Here is a 13,685-nt window from a genome sequence, read left to right on the forward strand (position 1 = left end):
CGCTGGGGCAGGAGGAGCACAGCAGGTACGGGGACACAGAACCCGCTGGGGCAGGAGGAGCACAGCAGGTACGGGGACACAGAACCCGCTGGGGCTGAGGCACAGCCCTGTCTCTGGCTGGGTCCCTGCTGCCCCTCCGGAGTGAGGAGCTGTCGGAGCCTCGTGGCAGCGGGAGCGTTCCCTCCCGCTCCTGCTGCACAGGGCAGCCCCCGGCTCCAGCACATCCAGCCCACAGGGTCTCCCACTGTCTGGCAGGCAGGGAACTGCAGGAGCTACAGACACCTCTCATTCCCATCCCAGGATCTGCAAGTGAGGACGGGAAATGTAATTTTGAGAAGGAAATTATTCCGTGTGAGACAGAAGATGCATGTGGCCTTTAAAAACAACACAGTGCAGTTATTCAAAATGGGCTTTTTTTTTTTTCCCGTGCATAAGCCACAAGGACAAGTGAGAATTACTTTTTTTTTTTTTTCTTCAGGTCTCTTTAACCCAGGAATGAAAACAATTTCCATTCTGTCTTGCTTAGCTCCTGTCTAGACCTCCCTCCCCGTCGCAGGCTCCGCAGCGCTCAAGTGCTGGCAGGATCGGGGCACTTGTGAGCGCTGCAGAAGGGTCTCTCTGCAGTGCCTGCCTCTCCTGCGAGGCTGATACGCCTGCGGGCACCCACAGCTCCTTGTGTCTCCTGAATGGTTTCTTAGGGACAAACACTCCTGGAGTTAATTGGAATTCACTCCTCTGAAACTTCACTGGAGCAACAGGAAAAACAAACAGCTTCGGCAAACAAAAGGGTTGCAGGATTGAGATTTTCTACATTGAAAGACACCTTGGTGGTTTTTTATTTGTCTTTTCCCTTTTTATTCTTTCTGGGGAAAAGACAAGCCTGGGGCAGTGGGTGCCTGGCTGTGCCCCAGGGAATGAGCGAGGCCACTGTGCTGAGACCAGGGCTGGGCCTTTGGATCCTGAGCCCCAGGACAGGGCAGGCATCATGGTGGTGGTGGTGATGGTGGTGGTAATGGTGATGGTGATTGTGGTGATGATGATGGTGGTGATGGTCACCCCTGCCCACCTTGCAGAACTCAAAAGCGGTTTCCTACATTTTCCACTTGGAACATTTTTAAGAGCCAGAGTGGGAATGAAGGCCCAGGTGGGTGGTGGCTTTTCCCAGTGTGTGTGGGTGGGTGTCCCACTGAGGGTGCTGGTTTGTTCCTCAGGGACACGGAGGCGCTGCGGGCTCTCCTGAGCCACCATGGCTCGTTCCTGAAGCAGCACCAGGTTCGGCTCCCGGAGGCGGTGGCGGAGATGTTTGAGCAGCTGCTGGCATCGGGAGAGGAGGAGCAGGATGGCCAGGTGGGCACTGACACCGTGGGTAAAGCGGGGCCACCAGAGCTTCCTCTGCCCCGCTGCAGCTGTGCCCTGGGTGTGGCTTTCAGGGCAAGGACACGGGGCAGGCTGTGCTTAACCAGCCCTGGGGTGTCGGGGAGATGTGTCCAGTGCTTCATCCCACAGGAAAAGGGGCTTGGTAAGGTCCCCACCCTTCATGGCAGTCAGTCAAGCTCACCCCTTTGCTCTGGTGCAAACCACCACGAGGCTTCTGCGTCTCTCTCTGTGACTTTTTATTGTGAATGGTGCATTTTGACTTTTTGTGAAGCAGAGTGAGGTGTGGTGCTGAACACACAGAGCATTTCATAAACGGTGGCACACTGGTGGTTTTTCTAAGTTAATGTGAAAGGCTGTAGCCAACTGTTTAAATAAACCTACAGAAATGGCATTCCGTAGGCTGCGAGTGCCTCAGCCTCTCGCTGTGCTGTTAAACACTTGATTTGCCAATCTGTGAGAGTTAGGGCAGGAGAAGGAGTAGATTTGACAGACTCAAGTCCGTATTTCTGTCCCAAAACCAGCCCCAGAGGAACAGCCTAGAAGTCAGGTCATGGAACATCCAACAGCAACACCCTGGAAGCAGATTACCCTGGGAGTGTCCATTAGCCTGAGTGTGTGGGTTGGAGAAGGCTGGAGGATAATGGAGCTGTGGCTGTTTGTGTTTTGAATGCTCAGGTTGTGCCGGTGCTGAGAGAGGCCCTTCCAGCAGAGCGTGGGGATGGGTCCCCTGTCCAGAGTGAGGAATCCTCTCTCGGCCTGCCAGCGATCCCCACCAACGGCGGGGAAGGAAAGCAGGGGGAACTGGCACGGAGACAACCAGGTAAGGGGTGTTCCAGCTCTGCCTGCCACTCCAGGTTCCTGCTCTGGACACAGGGGAGTTCTGTCCAATCCCTCAGGGCTCTGTGCACTGGTAGATCAGTGTACGTTTGTGATGGATTTGGGGGCTTTTCCTAAATATCTCAGTACTGCTTGTGATTCTGGCTACTTCCCAAACCGAGTGATGCCTGAGGTGGTGGGTTTTTCTGCAGGAGAGGAAAGGCCAAGCCCTGTGGCTGCTAAAGAACAGATCAGGGGGTTCTGTGGGCACCTTTAATAAACATCTCCCATTTAGGAACTGGGGGATGCAATTGCTGCCTCTTGTGACAAAGCCAGACCTCAGAAGGAATTGCCAAAATGAAAGGGTTCACGTGGGGCCATTTCCCAGCTCAGGAAGTGTCGGTGTCAGGGAGAGCCCAGCTCGTTCCTGCAGACAAGGAGGGAATGCTGCAGTGGTGGATCTCGCTTGCTGTGCTCCTGGAGCACCCCTTCCCTCACAGACAATTAGGCTGCTTGTGCTCTTTGCACGGCAAATGCAGACAGGCTGCTCCAGGCACTGAAATGCACACCACTCTGACGAGCAGACTTTGATTTAAGGTAATTTCCTGCAGCAGGTCTGGCACACGCCGGGTTGTTTGTTTCCCAAATCCAGCGGGTCTTCAGTTCCTCAGGACATTTGGCTGGCTCGTCCTTGTGTGAGGAAGCTACAGAGAGCCAGGGTGGCAGGTTCCCAGTGGGCACCGCTTTTAAGAGCGGTAATGGATAGTTTAGATCAATAAACAAGAGATAACAAAAGTGGGAAATTAAAGGGAGTAGGGCTTAAAAGCAAGCAGAGCGGTCTGCTGGCTGCCGCTTTGAAATGGTTTCATTACAGCGTGCTCACATCCCCAAGTCACAGGCTGGGGTGAAGATGAGAGCGGGCAGGAGAGTGTGGTGGGACAGATTCTGTTCTGGGTGGAAGGGGCTGACCTCGGGCCCAGCACTCATTGCCCTGGGCTGTGCAGCCACAGCCTTCCCGGGGAGCAACCCCAGGCGCTGGCCCCGGGGCGGATCAGAGGCCGTGTCACAGAGCCCAGCTGGGCACAAACGAGGCTGGGGAGCAGCCACCGCTCCCATTCCGTGCCATGGTCCCACGTTTGTGCCCTGGGAATATCCTCACCAGGCCTGCCAGCCGACTTACAGGGGTCAGCCTCCGTGGGCACGAGCCCGTCATTCTGCAGCCAGCTCCAGAGGGTGCTGCTTGGGCTCTCTGTCAGAAATGGACTGGGGAGTGCTGGATCAGCCTGGGGCAGGTCCCAGCCAGGCAGGAGCTGTGCCTGTGCTGGGCAGGAGCTGTGCCTGTGTCTGTGCCAGGCAGGAGCCCCCTCTGTGCCCCCTGGGAGCAGTGGCTCCCTCCAGGCCGTGCCATCACTGACACTTGCCGGCCTCTCCTGGCTCTCAGAGGTGCAAGTGCTGATGCCTCCTGTACAAATGCCAAGAGGCTCCTCAGCCAAAGCCAGCGACTCCGGTTCCAGCCCATTGCCAGGGAGCTGTCTCTGCTGGTCCTCTGTCTCCAGGAGTGAGGCTTCTCACACCTCACTTGAAAGCCAAGCTGCTCCTTTCAGACACGATTCATCTTCAGCCCGTGATCTTGTGCAGGCTCCTCGTTGCCCTGCCCTCCTCTCCGTGCCAGGCAGCTGCTCTGCTCCCTTTTATCATCACCATTTGCTGTGGCCCCGGGGCTCTGCAGTCATTAGGGGCCCAAAATAGAACCCACATCTCTTGTGTGTTGGCTTTTGGGCTCACACAACTTGTTTTCAGGGGTTTAGATGAATTGAAATTTGACAGCCATCTGTACATGACTGTTTTGTTGTATGACTTTTACTGAGCTTAAAGGATACAAATTTGGGCTGTTTTGGTTTTATTTCAGTAGCTCCTGCATTTTTAAAGTGTTGGTTTGTAACACCAGGAGCCTTCTGGGGCTTTGGGGTTTGATGGACTTCACCGTGAGAGCTGCGTGGATGCAGTCTTTAGGATGGCACTTTGGGAATGCTTCTGGAGTTTTGGTTAATTTTTCTCATTTTACATAAAAAAGAGAACCAAGATGCTGATTTCCTTGAGTATCTGGGAATATTCCAGAAGTATTTGCGTTGGTTCTTTAACGCCTCTCATCCTTTAAAGGGATGGTGCAGTGCTGGCCCTGTGGCAGCAGGTTATGTGAGGATACAGAGGGAGAGCACAGCTCCTCCTCAGCTCCTCCGTGGCTGCTTCGCTTTTTATCGGGGAAGGCGCCTCAAAGAAATTGTTCGGCCGTTCCTGAGGTAGGCGAATAATGCGAGATTAAGAAGGATAAAACCCATTATTTCTTGTTTTGCTGGATGACTGTTTAAGAGTCTCGTTTATGAGTAGGAAATTGCTGATTTTATTGAAGGGGCAGGTTTGTTAAATCTTTAACAAAACCAGATTCTCTCTCTCCCCTTCACTTGTCTTTGATTTGAGCAGGCGTTAAGGCCGTAGAGGATTTGAATAAAAATGGTGAAGCTGCTCCACTCCTTGGGCTCTGCTTTACAGAGCTGGGGGATGTCACCCCCAGCTGCTCTCCAGGTCTAAAATCTCCTGTAGGAGCAGGGAGGAAAAGCCCCATTACAAAATCAAAATTAACCTTTCTTTGTGTATTATTTGGGAAGATGAAGGAGCACAAGCTGGATCCAGGCCACCTGGAACGAGCCAGCAATCCTGCCACCGCTTTTCCCACAGCCACGTGTCCCTCTGGTGAGGCCCTCCTGGAGGATGCCGAGGTGCTGCTCCCAGTGCACCAATCAGGGCATTTGATGAGTCTCACTCAGCTGCGTTTGATGGTTTTTGATATTTGATATTTTGCTGTGTTTGATACGGTGTGATGCGTCTGGGACGGAGGAGGCTCCTCGGGCCAGCGCCAGGCTGGACACTGCACCTGGGTCAGAGTGGATGATCCATCCAGCACCTCGTGTCGGGCACCTGAGCTCCTGAAGGACCTCGCAGGGAGGATTCCTGGAGTTGTGAATTCTGGGTGGAGATTCTTCATCCTTCTTTAGGCAGAGGCAGCAGCAGCTCTGAGCGCTGCTTCTGGGAGAGGCAATGCCATGAGCTGGGATACATCGTGGGAAAGGGGGGTAATTATTTTCTTTTACCCCCTTCCTCTTTTTCCCCTCTCATTCTTGATTTCCCTCTCCTCCTGGGCAGGCTCTGGCAGCTGTTTGCTGGAAGCACCTGTGAGTGAGCAGGATTTTTGCCGCTGCAGTCCGAGTGCAGAAGGGACTGGGAATGTGCACAGCCCGTTAGGAAGTGCAGAATCCAGTGTGGACAGAAATACTGAACTGTGCTGGCTTGGGCCACTGCTGACAGCAGGGCTTGGTTATGGTTTCAGAGCTGTAGATAAAAACATACATAAAAAAAAAAATATATATATATATGTGAGGCAGCCTTTTAAAGTGGGGTTTGTGCTTGAGCATCGTCTGCTTTGGAAATGAATACAAAGATGAGCAATTGTCTGACTCCAGTGAATGAATCCATTTGCCTCTTCCTTTTTTTTTTTAAAATCAATCTTTGCAGAATAGAAATGAGATCCACAGAGCAGGGGGAAAGAGGAGAACGGAAAGTGGGGATAAAAGGTTTTGGAATAGTTGGGTGTTTGGCTGTTTAAGTCATAAAAATCTCAAGATAGGCATTTAATTCGATTTCTATAGAATTTATTAATTTTTGTCTAATTCAAGAGAATGGTTGACAACACAGAGGTATCAAGTAATACTGACAGAACTGTAACATTCCAAAATAATCTACATTTAAGGGGAAGGAGAACAGAAATAACCTTTCTGCTTAACACAAGTGGCAGCCTGTGAAGTCCCTGTTTTTCCTGCACAGGTGGGGATGGTGGCCACGCCAGGCCCGAAGGAAGCGACAGCCTGGGACGTTCAGACAGCAGCTCCTGGTTGGATGGAAGCGCTCCTCCCTTCTCCAGGTGAGCCTGTGGCACTGGGAACGGTTCCATGAGGGAGAAAGCCTGGCAGAAAGGGGCTGAAGCTGCCCTGATTTACTTTTGTGCTTGGACCGGGGTTAAGGTTGCTGTTCCTGTAATCGAGCACTGCAGCTTCTGAACTCATAGCTCAGGATATCAGCTCCTCCTTGCCTTTAATCCTCCTGCTCCACGGATTTTTGGGCTGCTGTGGGTGAGGCCAGTTCTGATTCTGCAATTGCACAGAATTTCTATAATTTGAGCACATTAAATAGGAGCTGTAACCCAGCATCGATGACTGGCGTCCCTGCTGCTGTGGGGGATTAATTCTTACCATCTTGGGTTGAATTGTTTTCTCTTTTCATATTTGCTGGAACTTTGAGAATGGTGAGCCAAGTTATCCTGCCTTGTGCTGTGAGATGCAGGGGTGTTCCTGTAGATGAGTTTTTCAAATGGTACATTTTAGCTCTTCCCTGAAGCCTGGGACAGCTGGAAGAGCAAGACAGGGCCCTGAGGAGTTACTTACAGGATCACTGCAGCTGAATAAAATGTGTAATTTAAAAATTTTTTATTTAAAATAAAACCTGTCCCAGCTAAACGCTGCCGGTCGTGGCCACAGCCACTTCTGCTGTTCAGTTAGGTGCTGTGCAATTTTTTTTTGCCCTTATTTTTTTCTTTTTCTCCAATTTCGATTTGTAACAGGCTTGAAACAATTCCCTGTGGTCTGTAATTGCAGGCCTCTGTCTCGGTGCTCAGCAGCTTTGTGCAGGGGCACGGGGTGGTGCTGCTTTGAAAAGCCAGGGTGCTCACGGTGTGAGTTGTGCAAGGTTGGTTTTGGGCAGGGCCGACGGCCACGGCGCGGTTCGGGAGCCGGCCTGGGCTGGCCGGAGCGCGGCGAGGAGCAGGAGGCAGAGCCGTTTGCGGCAGCTCTGCTCCCGGCAGCCACTCCTCGGGCTTTATTGCTTTCACAAGTGGTCTCAAACCCACTACTTGAGAATAAACATCCCTGCGAGCTCGGCCGTGGCACTTTATAAATTCTCCTTTGCCGCGTTTTGTCACTGAGCTGATGAGTGACCTCGGCGCGGACCCCGCCGGACCGGAATAAAAACCGAGGCTCCTCTGATGTCCCCCAGACAATAATTATCATGTGCCAGTTAAGCCCAAACTACAGCTGAGGGATTTTACTTTAAAGCGGAGGCTCGGGCGCAAAAATGCATTTATAGCTCTTTGTCTGGCACCTCATTATGTGTGGGCCTGATTCATTAAGTAATTGGTTTGCAGTTGTTTACATGAGTATTAAGGCTTTCTATTCAGCAGCCTTTGAGATACACATTGTGCAAATGTTGCATGTTATGAATGCGGAATGAGGGGCCGGGGCCCGGCCCTATTGGCTAAACACTGCGCGCTGTTGAAAAGCAAGAGAAAGAGATTGGGTGCTGCTTTGCATAGCAATGACTTTCTTAATAAGCTTTACAGATTGATACACACAAGCTATAAAAGATGCAAAGAGATACTCTTAGCACATTTATCCATGCTCGTTTCACTATTATGGGCCTGGAGAAGGGAAGAATTGAGGGCTTTCATACTCGGGTTTTCAGTGCGTGTCTTCAGTGCATGAGACTTAATAGAATCCGATGTTTATTGTATTATAAATCATGGGGAAGTAGGCAGATCTGCAACAGTTTATTATTAAAGATTCTTTCAATGTAAATCTTTTTCTGCCATTGTATTTCCTACAGCAAAATCATTTTGTGGTTGAGTGGGGATGAAAGGCATAATGTACGACGGAGTGAGTCTTAATAGGAAGCTGCTCTCCGAGTAAAGACCACTTGTTCCCTTTTGTTTGGCGGTGCATGCCAGAGCTTCCTCTTCTCCCGCAAACGCCGCCCGCTCTACCTCCAGCAGGAAAAGCGCTTTTCCCCGGCTCCTTGGCTTTCCCGGGGGAACATTCCCGTGCAGGGAGGCGCACCTTTGGGTGGGTGTCGGGGTGCCGCGGCGGGCGGGCGGGCGTTAAACGACACGGTGCTGGCTGGGGGGAGGTATCAGAAGTCAGGGCTGAGGCTGGCGGCGAGCGCAGGCGGGTGGGCAGCGATGTGTGTGGCATTCCGGGGGGCTGTAGCGATGGATGCGGCCGGTGGAGGTCACTCGCTTTCTGGGAATTCCCCATTTCGGATGCAGGCGTTTTATTTCTCTTTGACTCGTTTGCGCCGTCTCGTTTCCAAATAATCTGGAGATTAAAGGTGCGTTATCAGCTGAGAACCAAAGCCCGCTTTGGATTTGTCAGGACACCAACACGCTGTAAAGTATTTTAAACTTTAATTAATCCGCTGGAAGGACTCCGGGGGGGGTCTCTGAAGGCTGCCTTTCAGCCCTGTTGCCCGACACAGCTGTGGTGACATGCAAATAGAAGTTGGCAGAGTCCAATTCATCTCTTAATCGTCCCCGGGCCCGCTGGCTTTGGCCATCGGGGGGCACTCGGGCTCTGCGCGTCCCCCGCTCCCCCTGCCCGAGCCGATGCCAAAATCTCCGCCGTGCTCCGAGGAGACAGCGCAGAGCTCTGGGGCTGGCAGTGCCCGGCACGCACAACGCGTTTCCCGTGGAAATCCGGGAACAGGCCGCGGCGTCGCTCCGGATTCCTGGGGGGCGCACCCAGAAACAAGGCAGGGCCCGGCGGTTTTACCCCCCCGATGCGCTCCCGGTCCTCAGATGGCTTCCGTGAGAAGCCGGCCGAGAATTCCAGGAGGATTCTGTGCCGCTCCAGCTGTTCGTGTCAGCTTTGTTCCCTTGGCCTGCACGCCCAGCTGTGGCAGAAGCAGCGCATTTGGGGCGGCACTGCCCCGCCAGGTTCGTGGGGAGAGGCACCAACATCTGCCGGCCCAGCAGACAGGGAACAGTGGGTTTTTTGGCACTGCCCCCGCTCTCCTGCGCGGCTTCCTCGCAGCGCTGTGATGCATCTTTGTGTCACTGGGGGTTCTTTTCTCCAGCGTGGTGAATCCAAACAGAGAGCGGTCTTAGACGCAGCTCGATAGAAATCTTTGTGTCCCAAAATAAGGCTTGTCCTACTCGCAGTGTGATTACTGAAATTCACTGTTACTACTCCAGCTCTGGCGTGGTGAATGGACTTTTGAGCTTATTCTGCCTATGTGACACTGTGCAGAATATGTACTGTAGGTACTCGGTTTTCCAGGGTGGGAAAATCCCTTGGCATTTAGGATTTTCCAACTTTTCTGGGTGTCTTTTTTGCTTGGCACTAAAATGTAGAAGTTCAACAGGTGCTTTAGCAAGAAGACCCTCAGGCCACAGTAAACGTTTTCTGCTGTTTTCCAGCAAGCCCCCTTGATTAACTTGGCTCTTCTTGTCCTGGCATTTTCCTCTTAATATTAATTTTCTTTATAGGGGAAAGAATATTTTCTTGGAGCTTTTTCATTCCTTACTCTTGCAGCATCTTCAATACAAAAAGCCCGTTTCATCAGAGAAACGGAGAGATTAAAAGGCTCTTTGAAGTGAAACCGGTTTGGGTTTTGTCTTTGTCAGAGCCTGGGTTCACTTTGGAATTATTTTAGGGAAGAAGCAAATGTGTAAATGGATATCAGAGGGTCACGATGGGGGATTAGTGGGGGCTCTGGGACCGGCCTGGCTCCATTTGTAGCCCGAAGATGTCTCGGTGGAGGTCTGTGCCCATTGTGTGCCGGGTGAGCGCAGCTGCCGCACGCCACCGCGGTGCCGCCGCATCTCCCAGCTCCACACAGCTCACCCCAAAATTCAGCCCCTGCAGCACTGCCCAGGCTTGGCCTGGGGGAGCTGCAGGTCCCCCTTTGGCTTTTCCCATGTCCCCACTCCATTTTCCATACCTGCCCAGCATTTCCCTGTGCTGACAGCTCTCTGAGCCTTTGCTGCCAGCCCGCCCCTGTCTCCCTTCTCTGGGGCTTGGCTCCAGGCTCTCTGGGGAGTGAACCCCATTCCACACCTGGTGGGTTAGATGGTGTAGGAAGATGAATCCCAGGGAATGGATGGGGTTTGGAAGAGCACAGACATCCCTGCTCTCCTGCCAGCTTTCACCTTTCATCGTGGGAAGGTGGGAAGGTCTCCAGATGTTCCTGCAGCCATGGTGGTCCTTTCTCTGTGGATCCTTCAGCTGGATCTGGAGGACCAAGCCCTGGAGCTGAGGGCAGTCCTCAGCCCCGCTGTGATCCTCAGCACCGGACCCAAAGCACTGACCCACTGGTGATTGTTGTGGGGTTGAACCACGCAGGGAAGTGGGACAGAACTGACAGACTCAGCTGTCAGATGGCTTTTGTGAGAAGCCAACTGCAAATCCCAGGAGCCCCACGCTCCCCACCCAGCAGCAGCCCGGGATGTGGCCGAGGGGAAGCGGTGGCTGCTGCCCCCGATCTCCTCCTCAGCTACTTGAAACGGTTCCTGTGCTGGCATCTGCAGGAGGAACAGCTCAGCAGCTGCAGCTCAGCGGTCTCCTGCTCCACACCACGGGGAAAACAGAGCAGCCCCTTGAGCACATTTTGGTGGGCTGAGCCTGGGATGCTTGGGGCACCTCCTGGGAAGGGCTGAGGACCAGGAGATGTGGCCAAAGGGAGCAGGAGATCGGGGTGTTCGGCAGGAGCAGCCCAGAGGCTCCGGCTTCAAATCCTCTCCGGGTATCCTGTCAAGTGAAAGCCTTTGAAGAAATGAGAGCATGAGGCAGTGTGGAGTTTTGCTTGGAATAAAAGGGAAAGGCAGTGGGATGGCGCACTAAAGGAATGTTGGAGGCACCTTTGAAGCCCAACAGTTTTAAAGTTTTTTACTGAATAAGGTAACAATGAGTTGCACCACCATTGGCAGTGGCATTCCTGCCTTGGATTGGCAGCTGGGTGGAACCTGGGCTGTGTTTAATATTCTCTGGGAATTTCTGTCCACAAAGCAGGAGCCTTTGGAGAGGAAACGGGATTTAAATGTGGGAGCTTTCTCTGGGTTAAAAGGAAGAGTGGCTGCACCACTGGTAGCTGCAATGTGTGAAACTTCACACGTAGCTGTCCAGCTGCAATCCCAAATCCTGACTGAATACCGAGGGTAACGCAAGCAAGGAGCCATCCCTGCTTTTTTTTGGTCTCCTTCACAAATGCCTCCACAATTGTGGAATACTTGCAGCTCCCCACTTTAAGCACTTGTGTATGGGCTGCCACGTTTTTAAACACAGCAAACCACAGACATTTCAGAGAGTCACTGTTGTGACTGAGGCCACAGCTTCAAACTGCACCTTGACACTGGCTTATATTTCACTGGTTGGCCCAGTGATGTCCCCAAATATCTCCTATTTGATCTTCCTTGTTAAAATCAGCTGAAGCTTTATTTTTGGAGCTTCTTGCAGGACTGCTGCTGTAACAGTTAATTCTCCCCCGTGTTTGCCCCCCGTGTGATTATTCCCTAGCCCCAACACAATGCAGGAGCTGCACACAAAAGATCAAAATGATTCCAGCTTGTTTGAGCGATTCAAAAGGGCCTGTGATGCTCCAGACACAAGAGCAGCCATTTAGCAGAGGAGGCTCGGGCTGCACACACATCAAGGTAGATCAAAGGCAGCAGAGGCTGTGCCTTGCCTTGGGGCTGGGGACAGGAGGAGAGCACAGGGAGGAAGTGCAGGGAGCAGCACTGGGGGGGATTTGGTCTTGTCTGCTCCTCTGTACCCCAGCTCAGTGCTGGTGTAAATCAGTGCTGCTACCGGGGAATGACTCCAGGAACAGCTGGACCAGTGTCCCTCCTGCACGTGAAATTCCCCACCTTTTAGGTGAAGAAGTCTGTGATTAAACAGTTATTTGAAAAAACCAAAAAAAGAGTTACAGAAGTGACTGGGTTGTTGCTTTTTTAATTGGAGACCTTGTGCTGATTGTTGGAAATGTTTTACAGGACTGAACTGCGGAAGGAAAGAGTAACTGCCATAAAATCCAAAGGTAAGAGACGAATGTTACGCTACCGAAAATTAAAGTCTTTCTAGTTAGATTTATACCGTAGAAGCCCTCCCAGAACAACGTTATGAGCTGTATAAAGTACGGAGAAGGGGAAGCATGGAGTTTCCCTGGCCCCTGGGGGAGCCAGCAGGGAGCTGAGGAGGACAGACCCAGGGTGGAGAGGAGGAGGAGGAGGAGTTTGTGGGGCGGGTGGTGGGATCTTTGCAGGGTTTATTCAAACACCAGTGAACAGCAGCTGGAGGGAACCTGAAGGAGAAAGAGAAACCCGTGGTTTCCTTGGTGTTCCCCGTGCCCTGGGACGTGGGTGGCTGCAGCTGGATGGTTTTGTCTGTGGCCAGGCTGGTTTTGTTCTGAACTGGTGTCTGGGCCCTGCGTGTTTTCGCTGCCGGCACATTGCAGTTCCCCCGTTCCCGCTGCGAGGGCTGCCCGGAGCCCTGCTGCGGGCGCTGGCAGTGCGGAACAGCCCGCTTCCAGAGCTGTGCCGCTGAACTGAGCTACTGCTGCCGCTGAACTGAGCTACTGCTGCCGCTGAACTGAGCTACTGGTGCCGCTGAACTGAGCTACTGGTGCCACTGAACTGAGCTACTGCTGCCACTGAACTGAGCTACTGCTGCCGCTGAACTGAGCTACTGGTGCCGCTGAACTGAGCTACTGCTGCCGCTGAACTGAGCTACTGCTGCCATCGAACTGAGCTACTGCTGCCATCGAACTGAGCTACTGCTGCCATCGAGGACGGCTGCTTTGGTGGCACTTGAAAGGCTCCGGCGTCCCCGGCCCCTTTTCTGTCTCGGAGCCGTTCAGCATGGGATGTTGTGATGTTCCCAGCAGAGCGCAGCCCCGCGGCCCAGGGGGCCGGGGATGGAGGATGAAAGGTGCAGCTGCTGCGTTTGTAGATAAGGTGTTCGTGGAGCTGGTGCCGGCAGAGGCACCAAAGTGCCTCAAACACGAGCCACGGTGTCTGTGTGAGCGTGACAGCCTTCCTCCTCCCGCTGGCCGAGCCCTGGGCCTCTGGGTTTGGTGGGAACAGAGAGCACGGCTCTGTCAGCCACCGTGGCCCCGACTTCATGTGCTACGCTTGCCGCCCTGTCCTATCCGTGGGTCAAAAGAATTCACATCTCCAGAAATCTCTCAGCCCTCTGAGCTGCCGTGGGGTCCCGCTGCTGTCGGTGAAAGGGTTTGCTGATTCCCAGAGCCTGAGGTTGAAGCCATGTGCTCCACCGAGATCAGGCCTGCCCGGCTCTGATCTTCTCTCAAAGCGCTGATTTTTCACTTGTGACATCGTTGCCGTTCTTGTGCCAACTCGGTGATGTCATGGCCCGCTGGTGACTTCAGCGCAGGGTCAAGTAGTGGGGAGAAAGGGGAAGAGAAGAGACAAAGCTGTGATTCAGGCAGCAGCTGGTCAAGTAAATTGCTTGGAGTGGAAACGTTCTGCCCGGCTACCTTGCGGCACAATGGAGTGGCAGCGCTGAATGAGACCACTGTCGGGCACAGCCGCTCCGCTGCCGGACACCGCGCCTGACACGGGCACCTGGGGCTGCAGCTCCCAACTCCAGCCCTCGGGA

At 53.1% G+C, this 13,685-nt stretch overlaps 1 protein-coding gene across 1 annotated transcript in view; it reads left to right on the top strand.

Annotated features, from left to right (window-relative positions):
* Positions 1 to 13,685, top strand: part of KIZ (kizuna centrosomal protein) — a 29,519-nt gene that overhangs the window by 14,436 nt on the left and 1,398 nt on the right. The window contains exons 10-14 of the mRNA XM_033513278.1: positions 557 to 572; positions 965 to 1,347; positions 2,053 to 2,197; positions 6,073 to 6,169; positions 12,062 to 12,105. Coding sequence (XP_033369169.1) covers positions 557 to 572; positions 965 to 1,347; positions 2,053 to 2,197; positions 6,073 to 6,169; positions 12,062 to 12,105 — 685 coding nt within the window. The remainder of the gene's footprint in view (positions 1 to 556; positions 573 to 964; positions 1,348 to 2,052; positions 2,198 to 6,072; positions 6,170 to 12,061; positions 12,106 to 13,685) is intronic.

Source organism: Parus major, chromosome 3 (genome assembly GCF_001522545.3).
Source record: "Parus major isolate Abel chromosome 3, Parus_major1.1, whole genome shotgun sequence".
NCBI classification, from domain to species: Eukaryota; Metazoa; Chordata; class Aves; order Passeriformes; family Paridae; genus Parus; species Parus major.